Source organism: Petromyzon marinus, unplaced genomic scaffold (assembly GCF_048934315.1).
Source record: "Petromyzon marinus isolate PM22_M1 ecotype Great Lakes invasive population unplaced genomic scaffold, UKy_Petmar_22M1.pri1.0 PM_Scaffold_77, whole genome shotgun sequence".
In the NCBI taxonomy this organism is placed as follows: Eukaryota; Metazoa; Chordata; class Hyperoartia; order Petromyzontiformes; family Petromyzontidae; genus Petromyzon; species Petromyzon marinus.
Window position 1 is genome coordinate 195,976 of NW_027423685.1, and position 17,050 is coordinate 213,025.

Here is a 17,050-nt window from a genome sequence, read left to right on the forward strand (position 1 = left end):
GGGTTGACTGTCTGAGAAGACTGGCCGATGCACCACCTGTGTGCCCTTACTATGCCAACTTGCTATGATTTAGCCGCCTGGCGCTCCGTTCGTTGTTGTGAGCATTGCTCCTGTGCCTCCGTTGTTGCTAGAGGGCGACTGCCTCCAACTGCCCAGTAGCGTCCTTCATAAGCCTCCTCCACAGAGGCTGATCTTGATACCACTGGTATCAGTCATTGGCAAGTCCACTCAGCTCTACGTCCCGTTGTACCGTGCCATGCCTGTTTAGCCCCCTTTATACGGCTAAACAGAAGCTGCTTGGGCATGCAGTGGCTGGGCATGCGGGCTATGTGACCCTACCAACGCAGCCTTGGCTGCCAGAGGAGCTCACTGATGGGAATGTGTCCAGATCTTTCAAAGATTTGTAAGCTCCTCACACAATCCAACCTGGTCAAACCTAGGATTGATCATAGACAGGCTAGCCTGAATGTTTCTAAGCAGTGCAGATGTCCCATTAGAAGGGTCCACGTTTCGCAAGCATAAAGGGAGGGCATGTCTGTGGCCAAGAAAACCCAAAGCTTCGTGTGGAGCGACAGACCAGGTAACTTGCACACAGCATTATGACGCCGATTAAAAGATAATGCCGCTCGGCTGATTTGGAGTGAGACCTCTGCTGTCAAACCGGAGCTGGTCGTAAGTACACTGCCCAGGAGTAGAAAAATCTCCACTCTCTCCACAACTGCTCTATCACCAATGGGAAGTTGAGGGGGTGGAGCATTTGATGGCGCTGATCCCACCTCTTAGTGGCATACTTCAGGTTCAGCAGCAGTGCCTCCAACTCCTCCTCTGAGGGAGCAGCCATCACCAGATTTTCAGCATACATAACATTGTTGACCAATTGAGAGCCGTCCCTTGACTGCATCTGGGCATCAAGAAGCCACCCATTGTATCTGTACCAGATGGAGATTCCTCCGGTACAGCCATGGAAGTCTTCTCGAACTACGTGGTCAAAGATGATGTTAAATAATGTGGGAGCCAAAGAACTTCCCTGTCGCACCCCCATGTGGACAGGGAATGGCTGTGACTCCTGATCAAGTAGCTTTACCTGGGCCTGCCCACCATCAGGAAGGCCCTTAATTATTGTGTGCAGAGTAAGGGACTCCGGAAGCACAAAGAACAGCCCAGAGGCCTGTCATGTTGATGGTATCATAAACCTTGACCAGGTCAATAAAGCAGAGATGTAGGTGTTGTTGGAATTCCCTACACCTCTACTGTAGCAGACAGAGAATATGGCATTCGTGAAGGACCGCCCTGGTCTAAATCTACACAGCGGCTTCGCAAGCCTCTCCTCAGGTTGCCTGGAAAGGCAATGTTGAGGCAAGAGATGCCCCCACAATTGTTCAATCTGTGCAATCCCTCTTCTTAAAGACTGGAGACCACCAGGGCATCCTTCGAATCCTGCAGAACCCGTCCTGTGGTTCAGCTATTTGTGATATCATGTAGAGAAATCTACACAGAATCCACCCTCCATTAGCATTTTGCTTTGGAGATTATCCCTGCCTGGCGCTTTTTCTGGACTCAGACCCTGGATTGCCCCTTTCACTTCATCTACAGATGGCACCTCAGTCAACCGCTCAAAAGGGGTGGCAACTTCTGCCAATATTTGAGGCACAGCAGCCCCATCAAGGTCGTGCGCACCTTGCTCCATGATGTTGTCTGAGCTGAGGTAATTCCTCTCCCCCAAGACCTCATAGAAATTCTCTGTAAACCTACAGACCAGTAGTTCCTGTGGGCTGGAGATTGGATCGCCATTCTTTCCCTTAAGGATGGTGATAGGTGGAGGCACTGCAAGTAAGCTTTTTGATGAAATTAAAGAGTGATTTGTGTGGGCAACTAAGGCACATTCCACCTACTCAGCAACTCACGCCCACCACTGATCTTTGCAGCATCGTACAGCTCTCCGAACCTCTGAGCGAAGGCTGCAGTAAGCCTCATCTTTCTCCGATGATAGACGTTGTAGATGACAGTAGGCCCGTCATTTTCTCTCAACCAGCCGGTAGACCTCCTCCTTCAGCCAGGGTCTCTGGGAAGGTCTAAATTGCATACCAAATGCAGCCATTGTAACTGCTTAAGCAACATTCCTGAATCTCACCATCAGGCGGAGGGGATACGATGCCAACCCTAGTTTAAATACCTGCTTGTAACTATTCTCAGTTAGCTGAGACAAGGCTACTGTGGGTTTGAATAGGGTCCGAGATGGACACCCACCAACGGAGTGGAAAAATGACAGGTGCGGCTTACAGATGACAAGCCGATGGTCAGATTAGCTCCACGGTACGTCCTGGTGTCAATGACATGGGCCTGCATCTGCTCATCTGTCACAATATATATTCCAGCAGATGTTCGTGCTTGATGCACTGTTGATGCACCGCTGCCGGAACAGCGTGTTGGTAATTACAAGCTGCACAGATTATTATTGAGTTAATCTGGCCCATGACCCACCGAGGTGTCTGCGTCATGACCCACTCGGGAATTAAAGTCACCCAACAGGATGACTCTATCTTGAGGGGCCACTTTAGCTAGCACCTGGGAAAAGAGGTTATAGAAGGCGACTGACTCATCAGCCTTTTCTGCATCCCTTCAATTATGTTCACCTTCAGTAATGCTGTAAGCAACCACCACCATTCCTCGCCTCTTGTTGATAGGGAGGTGAGCCCACAGCAGCCTGGGACTTACAGCTACCCAATCCTCACCACCACGCTCCCACACCCCCTTAATTCGTGTTGTTTGGCAGTTTTCTGCCCCGAGTAGAGAACTGTCCATCCCTCATTATGACTGGAGCCAGAACCGCTCCACCAAACCTTCTGTATTCCACAGAGGCCCAAGCCGTACTGGTTCGTCTCCTAACAGAGGAGTGGCATCCGCACTCGTTACTTATTTGAGGCCGAGTCGACCTAGGGTAGGGCCCAGGACCAGTTCAGATAATTGTCACTGGTGTTGGCCGTGAGCAGGAATCGAACTGGGGTCGCCGGGTTCCTGACGCAGCGCGCTAACCACTTCACTACTGCTCCCCACACTCACTCCACCACGGTCCACACACATAGCCTACACACACAACCCGTACCAAACACACACACTGAAGTGCACCACACGCTACGTGCGGGACACCACGTTACTGAACACTATACAGTAAGCCACACGACGCTGAACTGCACACTACTGTATAAGTGCAATACATTAAAACGTAACAATGCACACAAACATACACAGACACGAACACACGCACCCAGATACACAAACACACAGACACAAATAACACAGACACAATACAAATACTGTACAGACGAACGTGTCGCTTCACACGCACGCGGGATGGAAAAAAACACGCACCAAGCCGCCGAAAAAAACGTTAATCATTAACGCACACTAATAAAACAACTAAATAGATACATAATACTCACACACAATACCTACACACATTACTCGCACACAGCATGCGCACAATACAAACGCACAATACAAACGCACAATATACACAAAATACACACACAGTACTCACACACAATACTCACAGTACACATACAGTACACACACAATACTTACACACAGCATGCACACAATACAAACGCACAATATACACAAACACAATATACACAAACACAATGCTCACACACAATACAGTACACACAAAAAACAGTGCTCATACCATACCTCCACAGTACACATACACAATATACCCACACAGTACACACACAATAAACCAACACAAAGTACACACAGCACCTGCACTGTACTCACCCCGCTCGTGGCTTCTGGGCTCGCGACTTCGCGTGACGTCATCAGCGCGAGACGCGCTCCTCGTCGGGTCAAAGGAGTTCCCCCACGAGTGACGTCACCAGGGAACTCCGCCCACTCACGTCATCGTTTCGAATCACCACGCGTGATCATATTTAGATTATATTCTTGGCTCTTTGGGTAAAGTCACGTAGATAGAAAAATTTACTAAAAATAATGAAATGAAATAAAAATAAAACATTGAAACTAATAAAAGAAAAAACACAATAAAAATAATAAATAAAAATTAAATAATAGATACATTGCATTGACTTTTGTTTTATTTAACTATTTTTATTGTGGGTTTTTTGCTTTTATTATTTTCAATATTTTTTATTTGATTGAATTCTTTTTATTCGTTTTTGTTTTCTATATATGTGACTTTACTGATAGAACCAAGAATATGAATTCCTGCATTCACGAAAGTTTTAAGTCAAAGTATTTAGATTACTGTTTGGTTATGATACATTTACACACGATAAGCCACTTAGTTAAGCTATAATTTGTGGCCAGGTCGTTTCTGAAAAAATAATCTAATAGCTCAGTGGGCTTTACCTAGTAAGACAAAATAAATAGATTAGTTTCATTTGTATTTTTTTAAGTTATGTGTTTACCTTTCCTCTACTTGGCATTCCGATCATGTTTTTGTATTGCTTGTTGTTCTAATGTTCTGACTGTGTGCCTCCTACTGGAAATCTGTGAAAAAGGGCTTCAAATTTCTTCGGATTCTTCCAGTATCAAAAAATATTCTGATTTTGTGGGCGCCGTTCCTCAGCAGATTGGGCGCTGAGCGCCGAGCTCTGCCTGGCTCTGCGCCCTCCCCCGTACCGCGGGTATCACAGGGAGGGAGCAGGTAGATTGGGGTGACAACGATTCTCTCTTTTCACATTGAACAACTAAAACAAACATCGTGAGTCTTGGCGCTTTGCCTTCTTCATTAAGTATATCCTGAAGCAGAGCATTACCTGTTTATTGATAGTTCAATGTTAATGTGCCATTTTATTGAGGGCCTACTACTGCTGTGTGTTATCTTTGTGTGCTCTGTGACTGCTTTGTTGTTTTTTCTGCCTTATCCAATCTGTATACGTCAGACTTATATAATTACGTATTCATATGTTGTGTGCTAAATGACGACACTGAAGCAGGTCTTCATGTAAGGGCTTCTGCCGGTTTATTAACAAGGGTTGGTGACAACTATCACCAGAGGTAGGTGACCTACACTTGGTCCTTCACGTGCACCCTCGGCTCTGTCTGTCCCTTGCTCGGCTATCTCTTGGGCTCTCTCTCTCTCAAGTCGGATCGGGGGTTCAGCCAACACCGACCGACCGAGGAGAGCAGCACCTTCCACAACTACCGCCGGCTTCTCTCCAGACTTCCTCAGCTCTACCCCTGACTGTTCAACCGCTCTCCATCCTGGGCTCCCACAACGACCCCACTTTCGTCACGGGACCCCCCTTAAGTACTGAGAGGTGACATGACGTCATCACACCGCACAGCGAATATGACGTCACGTCCCCAAACTACTCCTCTACATCCCCCCCCCCCCCCACCGTGAAAAAAAAATCAGCCGACCCGGCTGACGATACAAAAGCGGTGCCCCGTTAACCCGAAGAGGAAGACATCAACGTAAAACAACAACAACAACAACCATGTGAAGCGAGCGTAAAGGCGGAGCCGTCTGCGCAGGAACGAACAGGAACATAGGGCAGCATGGCAATAAGGAAGGCCCTCATCTCATGGAACAATGTGCCGATTATGATGGCGACGGCTGGGGCCCGATGACAACGTTCCCAATGGCGGTCATCAGAACCGAACGCCCCTCGAACGCGTGTGAACTGCAGGTCCGCTCCCCCATGCGGAGTGGGTCGTCGGGACAGACGATGTGCCAGCTGGTGACAGGGCCGTCGCCGGGGCCTCCACAGGAGGAGGCGTTGCCTCCGGAGCTACTGGCGAGGGCTCTGTAGGCGCACATACAGGGCAGACATTGTGCTCGCCATCATGACCCGTGCTGCCCGGCGCGTCGGACGCATCAATCACCGGCCGCTCAGGAAGTGGGGATGAATCGACGAGGCTAGGTGAAACATATCTTTTCAGCCGAGATGGGTGTACGATCCAGTGCTGGCGACCGAAGCGAATGCGGACACATTGTGGTCGTCAGACCTCCACGACCTCAACAGGGCCCTGCCAAGGGCAATGCAATTTAGGGGACATGCCAACAGGTACTTGGGAGCAGTAGAGCCACGCTTTTTGCCCCTTTACCCACGGAAGGCCGGAGGCTTGATGCTTCGGCAGGCACTCGTTAGCCGCTTGCCGGCTGGCCGAATTGTCTACAGCTGCCTGCCATGCCTAGCGCAGCCGGTCGAGCACGGCCTTCATTGGAGAGAGCACTGCAGATCCCTTCTTCGATGTCCCAAGGTCCATTTGGACGTGCATCGGGGGCTTCGGTTCCCTTCCATACATTAAATAAAAGGGCGAGAACCCCGTTGAGGCATGAGGAGCCAACCTATACACGGCCAGAACCCCCGGAATGAACAGGTTCCAGTCCGATTGGGACGTACTCACGTGGTGGCACAGCATGGACGTGCGGGTGCGGTTTAACCGTTCAACCATCCCATCGGACTGAGGGTGGTAGGGCAAGGTGCGTATTTTCTTGGTGCCAAGGAGGTCGCAGACTTCCTTGAGCAACCGGGAAGAAAAATTCCGACCCTGGTCGGTCAACAGTTGTTCCGGAGCACCCTTGTCAAGAACATACCCCTGTAAAAACGCCTCGGTGATGGAGGAGGCCGATGGGTCCACCAAAGGCCACGCCATAGACCAACGTGTGAGGTACTCAACACCGACCAAGAGGTACTTGTGGCCCCATTGGGATGTTGGGAAGGGCCCCAAAATGTCGAGTGCCACGAGCTCATTAACACGAGAAACCCGGATATACTGCAGCGGGGCCCGATCGCGGCCAACCGGGGCCTTTCGCCGTGCACAATCGTGGCAACCCTTCAATAACAGTGCCACGTCACTCTACACCTGGCCAGTAGTAATCACGTTTAAGGGTCAGCAAGGTCTTATGGTAACCAAGGTGCACGAGTTTCTCGTGAATGGCTCGGATCAATTTTCCTCACAGTGCAGTGGGCACGACTACACAATATCGCTCCAGTTCTGTATCCCAAAGCATAAGGAGGCCATCGTGCACAGCGACAACCGGGGCGGCCAAAGGAGCTGAACCCCAGGCTTTCAGCCCAACCCGGTGTCGCAGCCTCAGCAGAGAGAAATCCTCCATCTGGATCTTAGACCATACCTCTTGAGGGAGACCCAGGCCGAAATCGACAGGCAATGATACAACTGGAGGGGGGGCCGCGTTGGCCATTGCAACCAACTGGGCCGAGGTGTCAACTGGGGCCCTGCAGTGACTCGAACCCGTGGTACACGCGCATCCGCCCTCCGTAGGCAACCTGGACAGCCCATCAGCATTTCCATGCTGTGCCCCCTTCCTTTGGATGACGTCAAAGGAGTGCTCCTGCAGCACCTTGAACCAGTGGGACAGCTGACCCGAGGGCTTATCGATCCGCAACGAATATTGCAGGGCCGCATGGTCAGTCCGAACGGTAAATCGCCTGCCATACAAATAGGGCCTATATAGCTGCACAAAGAACACAATGGCAAGCAGCTCCCTCCGGGTCACACAATACCGCTGTTCAGCAGGGGACAAAACGCGACTGCCATACTCGATGACCCTTTCCATGCCATTGACCACCAGCCTCGATGCCCGTGTCGCTGGCGTTTGTGTTGAGCACAAAGGGCATGGAAAAGTCGGGGTACCCCAAGGGCGGCGCATCTGCCAAAGACGCTCGCAGCGCCACAAATTCCGCTTCCTCCTCTTTGCCCCAATTAAACTTTTGACCCTTCGTGGACAGAGCATGCAGCGGCTTCGCTATGATCGTGAAATCGCGCACAAAGTGGCGATAATATGAGGCGAAGCCATCGAAGCTGCACACCTCAGCGACAGATGTGGGAGTCAGTCATGTCCGAACACAAGCTGTCTTTTCCGGATCTGTGGCGACACCTGACGCACCAACAATATGGCCCAAATATTTCACCGATAGTTGCAACAAATTACACTTTTGTGGTTTAAATTTCAAGCGCGCAGCACGTACTTTGACGAATACTGACTCAAGACAATGCAAGTGTTCGTCAAATGTACGGTTGAACACAATGACGTCGTCCAAGTAAATTAAGCAAGATTCCCATTGCAGACCCGCTAAAACCATCTCCATGAGATGCTGGAAGGTGGTCGGGGCCGAATGGAGGCCCATAGAGAGCCGATTAACAGCCCCTGTGTTGTGCGGAACGCTGTTTTTGGTCTAGAGGCCTCGTCCAGTGGCAATTGCCAGAAGCTGGAGAGCAAGTCTAGGGTCGAAAAGATCCACACACCCGAGAGGGCGTCGAGGGAATCATCTATGCGGGGCAAGGGATATGCATCAGCCACCGAAATCTTTTTCCAGAAATCGACGCAGAAACGGAGACTCCCGTCCTGTTTCTTGATGAGCACAATGGGGGCGCCCCAAGGGCTAGTTAATGGGGAGATAATGTCCCCCGCCAACATCTCATCAACGGCCAAGCGGACATGATCTTTTCTTTAGGGCTGAAATGATGCGAATTTAGCCGAATAGGGCGTGAATTTTCTGCGTCTATGTGATGTTCCAATAGGTTCGTATGTCCAATATCGAATTTACTCTGGCTGAACACATTGGTGAACCATTCAATGAGCGCACGGAGCTGCTGGCGCTCTCTGGGGGACAAGAGGGCGTTCTCCCGACACAGCGCATCGATCCAGGATGCGTCGATCCTCCTATCCTGCATCATGCCTGCCACAACCCCCCCAGCCGGCATGGCATCATCGGGTGGAGAAGCCGGGGTCGCATGCGCCAAAAAGGTGCCGGCCGGAGTCGTCACCTGTGAGGGACCTGAATTGAGTATCTGTAAAAAGGGGTCCTGATCCCCTAGCACGGCTGTACGGGCACCCACCAAACAGGGTGTCCTCGAGAAGTAGTTCGAGGGAGACATCAGGATGCCCGTCCCCGGCGAATGCAAATCCAGGGGTCTGCGCAACCTTAGGGGTACCAACATTTGTGACCCAGGTGGAATGGTCATGAAATCCCTGGACAGGGCTCGCACACTGGCCGCAAAGGGGGACAAAACGGTGGGAGACTGCAAAAGTGCAACCGATGGCCCGATGGCATCTCCACACAACCTTGGTCCACGAGTATTCGAATGGGCATCTTGGCCAAGAAATCCGTCCTTCCAATTCGATTTCGCCAATTCTGATAGATGCAACAATGTGGCCCAAAATGCCCAAACCTCCGCCATTTGCGGCAACACAAGCCCCTTGAACCAGCCGTTATGGGCCAACGTTGTGTGGTGTTGTATACGGCCCATTTTTCCATCTTTAAAATTAACAAGAAATTTGCTTATACATATATACTTTTTCTTCTCGAAATAATGAATGAATAAACCAACACGTAAGCCAAAAAGACACCTTGTCCTCCCGTAGAGTGAGAGAGCTGAGATAAGCCCGAAGGCAAGGCAATTATCACAGGCTGTGTGCAAGGTAGAGATAACCTAAACAAACCGCACGTGGAGGCCATGAGAGGGCCGTTGTTTTGAAATCAAAATAATGAAGCAGACAGAGCGCAGCACAGCAAGCTGCAGGGTGACGTAAGCACGGAGCCTAGGGTCACCGAAAGTTCGCATTAGCCTAGACATAGTTAAGTCAAAAAGCTCATCCATTTATCCTGCATTGCTTTTAAAGTAACGTTAAAGTTCGAAATTCAACAACAGGAGTAGGCTAAATTATCGACCCTCACGCTCGCTCCAATTGGAGACCAGGCTACGAGCTACATCAGGAACCATTGCCCATTTGTTGGTTCAATACTGCATGTTAATTCACCTTTAGTGGTTTCTGCACAACCTGACCGAAGCTTATGACAATCAGAATATTTTTTCTAAGTCAAAACGAATTCCCTAACCTCGGGACATAAGCGACTAATAATGCAGTGTTAATTCAAAGAGCAAGAGAAGGAAAAACACGTAAGCCAAAGAGCCTAAAAAAAACCAAGGGCGTGGAGAGAGGCAACACTGAATGCAGCGTGTGAAACTGACCTCGGCACGCTAGAGATAAGAGTGGAAAGAATCAGAGCCAACTCATTATTGCTGCCACCTGTACTCGCGAGAAGGGAGAGTCTGTAGATAACACTCCCCCACCGCAGCCAGACGGAATGACGGAATGACGAAATTAATGAGGAACCTTGAGATGCATGGCGTGTGTAGACCGAAAAACAGCTCAAAGCGCATCCCTGAAGGGAAGACTGAGAGAGTTACCACAGGCTGTCTGTGCTCAAGGAAGAGTTAAAACCTAATAAACAACGCACACACCACACGATAAACACAACCTTGTTAAACAAAAACTACACATACTTGAGCGTTGTTAAATCGGGGGCCAGGGAAAAAGAGTGTCTCCCAGCCGCCTTTGTCTCCCTGCCGTACATGATGAGAGTATACATACGCTTAAGAGAGCACCTTTCATTGAGCTAAAGTCAAGCACCACGATGTAGGACTATGATGGAATAACTGTGATGAATTTTAAAAAAACTTAACCATTTCTTTGTGCGTCAGGGAAGGTTACATACGGACGCGGGGCTCAAAGCGGAGAGAATCTCGCCTCCCTCCAGGTTGTGCAACACAGACAAAGACGCCTGTGAGACGATTTGTAACACCTGTTGTTTTTGATGGTTTATGGAAAGAGGAGGCCTGGGTCTGGGAAGCGGTGAGAGTCGGTCACACAGGAGAGAATCTCGCCTCCCTCTAGATTGTGCAACCCAGACAAAGATGCCTTGAGACGATTTGTAACACCTGTTGTTTTTATTGGTGGTCTATGGAAAGAGGAATCAATAGAACAATGCCGTAAATGACGCACACGAGGACACACATACACAAGGACACACATACAGACGCGCATACGGACACGCGCTCCAGACCACGACACACCGCTAAATCAAAAGAAGCCCCACCTTGTGGGGAGGAGTCAAGAGGAAGGATTTTGGCATAAAAGAGGACGCTACAGCATTGAAGACTCAGTTCGGGGGAACTCATCAATGGAGCTCCTCAACGGAGCTCCTCAGCTCACCAGTAAGGAGCTCATCACCTCAACTCAGTTCGTCCGGAACGCCGCTGAGTTCGACGGGAGTTCAGCTGAGTTCTTCAGCTGAGCTCACCAGCAAGAGTTCGGGGTAGCTTGTGAGCTCACCGGAGAAGCTTGCCAGCTCATCAGCTCATCAGCCTTGTCTGCAAGCGAGCAAGTCCCGCTCGCCAGCTTATCAACTGAACTCATCAGCAAGCTGACAAGACCAGCTTGCCAGCCCAACTCATTCCTACAGACGCAGAAGAAGTCTCTACCATCGCCAGAGTAGCAAGGCTCGCTGTTTAGCGACGGGGCTATGTGGTGCGTGTTGGCGCTATCAAAGTATCGATTTAAAGCTTTCGTGACTGCAAGGATTCATCTTCTTTGGTTCTTTCGGTAAAGTCACGTAGAATGAGAATAAAATAATAAATTGATAAAATAAAATAACACAATAAAATTCTCACGACGTTTCGGCCACAACACAAGCGAACTTCATCAGGTGAAGGGACGACACTGTCTGGAGGACAGCGCTGGAGCAAACACAGCCAAGCTCAGACCGCGACCTTTAAGCTGTGTGAGAAGAAACAGAGCGCCTTGACATAGGAATTAGCATAGAATTTAGCATTGAAATAGCTGAGTGATTAGCTTGTGACTGGTCACAGAAATGGCTATGTTAAAGTCAAAGCCTACACATCCACAGAGGCACCTAGTACAAATCAAATTAGCATTGAAATAACTGAGGGATTAGCTTGTGACTGGTCATAGAAATAGTTATGTTAAAGTCAAAGCCTACACATCTACAGAGGCACCTAGTACAAATCAAACAGGAGAATTTAGCATTGAAATAGCTGAGTGATTAGCTTGTAACTGGTCACAGGAATGGCTATGTTAAAGTCAAAGCCTACACATCCACAGAGGCACCTAGTATAAATCAAACAGGATAATTTAGCATTGAAATAACTGAGGGATTAGCTTGTGACTGGTCATAGAAATAGCTATGTTAAAGTCAAAGCCTACACATCTAGAGGCACCTAGTACATGGACGCCAAAGGGGCTGCAACAACTCGACTATCATATAGTAAACCGATGTGAAAAAACCTAAGTCTAAATTACATCAATATAATAAATGTACTCAATATATTCTTCAATAAGCTGAGCTATTAACAGTAACTGGGTATACACTACACTATATAATGAATACTATATAGTAAACCAATAAAAAAAAATATATATAAACTACCTCAATGTTATTCTTAGTTTTTTCGGTAAAGTCACGTTGAAGGGCTTTACCGAAAAAACAAAGAATATGAATTACTGCAGTCACGAAAGCTTTAAATCAAAATTTACCTCAATGTTATCAATAAACTCTATATATTCTCCAATCAGCTAAGCTACCAACAATAAGTCGTTAAATATCACAATGCTATATGGCGAAAAAATGGGTGGATTCTTACCATCAACTTTAGCACCTCGGATAGCTACGAGCCCCGTGCTAATTCCTTTGTCAAGGCGCTGTTTTTTCTCACACAGCTTAAAGGTCGCGGTCTGAGCTTGGCTGTGTTCGCTCCAGCGCTGTCCTCCAGACAGTCTCGTCCCTTCACCTGATGAAGGCCGCTTGTGTTGTGGCCGAAACGTCGTGAGAATTTTATTGTGTTATTTTATTTTATCAATTAATTATTTTATTCTCATTCTACGTGACTTTACCGAAAGAACCAAAGAAGACTATCAAAGTAGTATCGCAACGAACGTGTATCGTCAGTGCCCGATAGCGCAATCGGTGGTCAACACTCAGCGACACAACGTGAGCCAGCTGCCAAGCCGACGTCACCTCCTGCGCACGCTACGAGCATGCTGTGTACGCCATCGCAACTACAACAACGTGTCAGCTGGTCAGCCTACGTCAACCAGTGTGGGCCGAGCCTAATCAACTGATACGTATGACGCACACTGCTCCACTACACGACAAATCAGGCGTTCGCTTGACCTAAAGACTCAACTCCAAACACTGACTATTCAGAACAATTCATATCACTCAAACATGCACGGGTCCTTAACCAGAAGCCAATACTCAAGTCCATAGGCCATCAGTGGCTGTGAAGGCTTCGCGGCAGATCGAGTGAACACTCCGTCGTTTATAAGTATATTCGTAATATTTCCTCCTTAATATTTTGTTTTGGGCTGTACTTCTAATCGCATAAGTACCAACCGATCCATCAATATGAATGAATCCTTGACACCTTCACCACAGAGCTACGCTCACGTGGGGGGGGGGGGATAGCGTATCCAACCGGCTTCCTTATCAGGCGATCTGGTCCACAATTAATTAAATGTTAGTCCAAGATAAGGATATCAGGGGAGAGAGCACACCCCACCGCACCCCCTCACCATAAGCCATTCCGGTAATCATATAATCTACCCGATGGATCTGTTGAGATATTTGTGCCTTTGGGAATAATAACTGTTTTTGATCGCCTTTTTCATATTAATATCGTCATATAATCTTTAAGTACTTTTCGTTACTGATCGCGGACGTACTCGCGTACTCTACAGAATACTCAACTGTTCCGTGACCTAATGTGCTAACAACGTGATAAGGGTTGCTTATGGATCTATGAATAAGTGCGGTACTGTGTGCAAATTCCAGTATAATCTTTCATAATAGAGTAAATTCCAGTATAATCTCTCATAATAGAGTGAATTCCAGTGTAATCTTTCATAATAGAGTATCAAGTTTTGTTGTGTTTAGATGTTTTAACGACTCTCTCTCTCACCAACAGCTCGCGTTACGCGCCGGAATTAACCACAGGTGCTGGTGTCAAAGTGAAACCACGCAGTCATTGATGAGACTGTGTTGATACTATGTTGTAATTCCAAGCCGAGAGTTGTATCTTTTAGAGTTAAGGTTTAATTAGAAATAAATTGATTAATGCAGAAGTGGTCGTGTGATTCTTTCCTGAAATCTATGCATAAGATCTGGTTCTGCGATGAGATATGAACTTGGTGACCTAACAAACACACTAATCCATACTCAGTAAATGTTAAAGTGAGAATGATATGAACTTGGGGACCTAACATAAACTCTAATCCATACTCGGTAAATGTTAAAGCGAGAATCATTGTATTATCCTGATCGATAATACGAAGTTAAACCACGAAGCCGAGTTGACTCTTGACACTAGCATAACTGCATACGATTAATTGCATTGTCCCGATTGATAACAGACCCTTGTCAACGAGGCGGGGCCTGATTATCAGAAAGGCTGTCATTAACATAACTACACCCACTCGCATAAATTAATATGATTATCTCTCGAATTAGCATAATTTCTATGCATAATTTCGGATACATTGTGCAAATTTTAAATTTCATTTCATTTTCATTATTTTCATAAGATTTTCATAAAGCCTACATATACAACAGTGGTAACAACCCAAAAATACAATTGGATATAATAGTGGCCAACGCGCCCGTGTCCACCAAAACCCGCACTTCAACCCCCTGCACGTAACCAGCCACCGCAGAGGAACCGGCCGCGGATGCTACAACCTGATGCGCGAGCGCATACCATTGATGGACCCGCCTAGGCCACCCGGCGAATGGCAACGAGTGAGCACCGAGTGAACCCGAATCCCCAGCAGTGACCTTGCAAGTATGGACCCTAACTTTGCTAGATGAGTGAGGTGAGGGGATCGGCCGGGTGATCGATGCATCGTGACTAACCTTAGGACCAGTAGCCGACGCTGATGTGGAGCCGGGGGAAGAAGAAGAATCCTTGTTGAAGGCCCCAGGAGCATTGCGGCAGTCCAACGCGATGTGGCCCTGCTGACCACAGCGGAAGCAGGCCGTGGGTGCCGAGCCTTGAACGAAGAGCCCCCGCCCGCCGATCGCCCACGGCGAGAGCAGCGAGGACATCCTCCCCTTGAGGCGTGCCAGCCCCTGCAGGCATCGGGACCCCCGCGCATGCCGCCATACCGGGCGACTGTCGCAGGGCGAGGTGCGCATTGATGTTCTGCGCCACTCTCAACGACGAGATGTCAGCCTCCTCCGCGATTGTCGGAGCAATCCCCAGCTCCTGCGCCAGGGAGCGCAAGTGCTCCAGGGCCAGCGAGTCCAGTGCCTTTCCTTCAAGGTTGGGATAGGCTGTCCATGCCAGCGCCAGCAAGGAGCTGCGGAAGGCAAGCGGTGGCTCCCCCTCCTCCCGCCTCCGCAGTGAAAATTTAAGGTGCGCACTAGAAGACGGCTCAAAAATGGCAGCCATCTGCGCTAAGCAGCTGGAAGTGTCGCCCTATCGGCCAGTGGGATGGCTTTAAAATCCGCTCAAGCCCTGTCATCAAGACATGTGGGGAGCACCTTAATAGCTTCGTCCAATGGCCACCCAACAGAGACATACGCCACTTCAAACCGGTCCTAGAAAGCCATCCAATCACCTCCTTCCGCGATGAATGGGCGGACAGGTGGCAAGCGACAGAGCCTCTGGCCACCGGACGTCAACATCGATGAGGACACACATGGAGGCGTCGCTGGGGAAGCCGTAGCAATGCCGGGATGTCGAGTCACGTTGGCAATGGCGCCAGGTTGCGGCATCACGGCAAAAATGGCGTCCGGTTGCAGTGTCGCGTCCCGCACAGCAATGGCGCCCAACTCCCGCGTCGCGTCCGTTGAGGGAATGGCGCCAATTTCGAGCGAGGCGGGAGGCACCATGGTGGGAATCCACCGATACCGCTCCGAAAATGTGTCGGGTGCACGTGTTCGTGCTCCCACCTCGGCCACCGTGATGGCGAGCTGCGCGACCGACTGAAGGAGCAGCTCCAGCTGGCTCGAGAGGACACGCCAGGTGTCCGGCGGCGGTGAGGAGCCACCCACGGCCGCCATCTCCTCCTGCTCCGGGCGGCTCGGCTCCACGGGGCGCATCTCCGGGGCCCCGGTCTCCGGGAACGTTGCAGGGTCCTCCTCCATGCTGTCCTCATCGTCAGATTGCACAACAGGTGGGTTCTTCCGTTTCGCCGCTGACTTTGACATGGCGGCGAAGGTCGGCACCACTTATGGCACCAGTTGTTGTGTGCTAAATGACGACGCTGAGGCAGGTCTTCATATAAGGGCTTGCGCCGGTTTATTATCAAGGGTTGGTGACAACTATCACCAGAGGTAGGTGGCCTACACTTGGTCTTTCACGTGGACCCTCGTCTCTGTCTGTCCCTAGCTCAGCTATCTCTTGAGCTCTCTCTCTCGAGTTGGATCGGGGGTTTAACCAACACCGACCGACCAAGGAGAGCAGCACCTTCTACAACTACCGCTGGCTTCTCTCCAGACTCCCTCAGCTCTACCCCTGACTGTATCTTCAACTGCTCTCCATCCCGGGCTCCCACAACGACCCCGCTTTCGTCATGGGCCCCCCTTAAGTACCCCGAGGTGACATGACGTCATCGCACCACACAGCGCGTATGATGTCACGTCCCCAAACTACTCTAAAAATATTTAGCGACTTGCTTTCTATTTTACTTTTTTGCACTCCTGTCGTGTTTGTATTTTTTTCTTTTTGTAACTTGCTGACTCGCCCATAATGGGCATCTGCGTAAAAAAAACCTTCATGGCTCATTGGATTCTTCTTGTCTAAATCAAGGTTTTAATTTTTAAGTATTCCATGTTCTACTGTTTTAATTCTATGTATTACCAAAATTATTAATGACCCACTTTGGTCCCTGGTATTTCAATCTGCACTTGAAGTAGCTGCTGTCACCCCAGTTCTCAAAAATCCGTTGCTTAATTTTGAAACTTCCACCCTATTTTAAATCTTCCATTCTTATCGAAGGTCAGGGAATGTCATATACAATAATCTAATTAATCATTATTCAACATAATCTCTGATCAGATGCTATTCGGTTTTGGACTGGATCTCTTTCTTATTTGGGTCTCCTGGATTTATCCCCAGCATCATTCCATCCTACTCGAGGGTCTTCATAACCATGTCGGCTGCTTTTATGCCTTTCTAACTTGGTTCTCTTCTTATCTCTCTGATGGGGTGTGTTACGTTTTTACAAGTGGTGTCACATCCTCGCACAAACCTC

General features: G+C 49.0%; 2 protein-coding genes across 4 annotated transcripts in view; both read right to left on the minus strand.

The window, feature by feature from the left end:
• The window catches only part of LOC116956393 (MARVEL domain-containing protein 3-like), a 60,702-nt gene extending 56,820 nt beyond the window's left edge, over positions 1–3,882 (minus strand). For 2 of the 3 annotated variants that reach the window (XM_076064816.1, XM_032977984.2), the window contains exon 1: positions 3,778–3,882. The gene's annotated coding sequence lies outside the window, so the exon portion shown is untranslated. Of the gene's footprint in view, positions 1–1,945; positions 3,757–3,777 lie in introns of those variants that run through there. The other variant, XM_076064817.1, reaches the window with a different exon arrangement.
• A 1,079-nt stretch (positions 3,883–4,961) lies between these two features.
• LOC142923835 (uncharacterized) lies at positions 4,962–16,801 on the minus strand. Its single transcript, XM_076064815.1, has 2 exons — positions 14,706–16,801; positions 4,962–5,771 (listed from the first exon to the last, which is right to left on the minus strand). The coding sequence occupies exon 1, from the start codon at positions 16,002–16,004 to the stop codon at positions 15,393–15,395; it is 612 nt and encodes a 203-aa protein (XP_075920930.1). The 5' UTR covers positions 16,005–16,801; the 3' UTR covers positions 4,962–5,771; positions 14,706–15,392.
• Between the last annotated feature and the right edge of the window lie 249 nt (positions 16,802–17,050).

Excerpts from the sequence above, each read along its gene's own strand:
- LOC142923835 (XM_076064815.1), bottom strand. The coding sequence starts at position 16,004 with ATGTCAAAGTCAGCGGCGAAACGGAAGAACCCACCTGTTGTGCAATCT.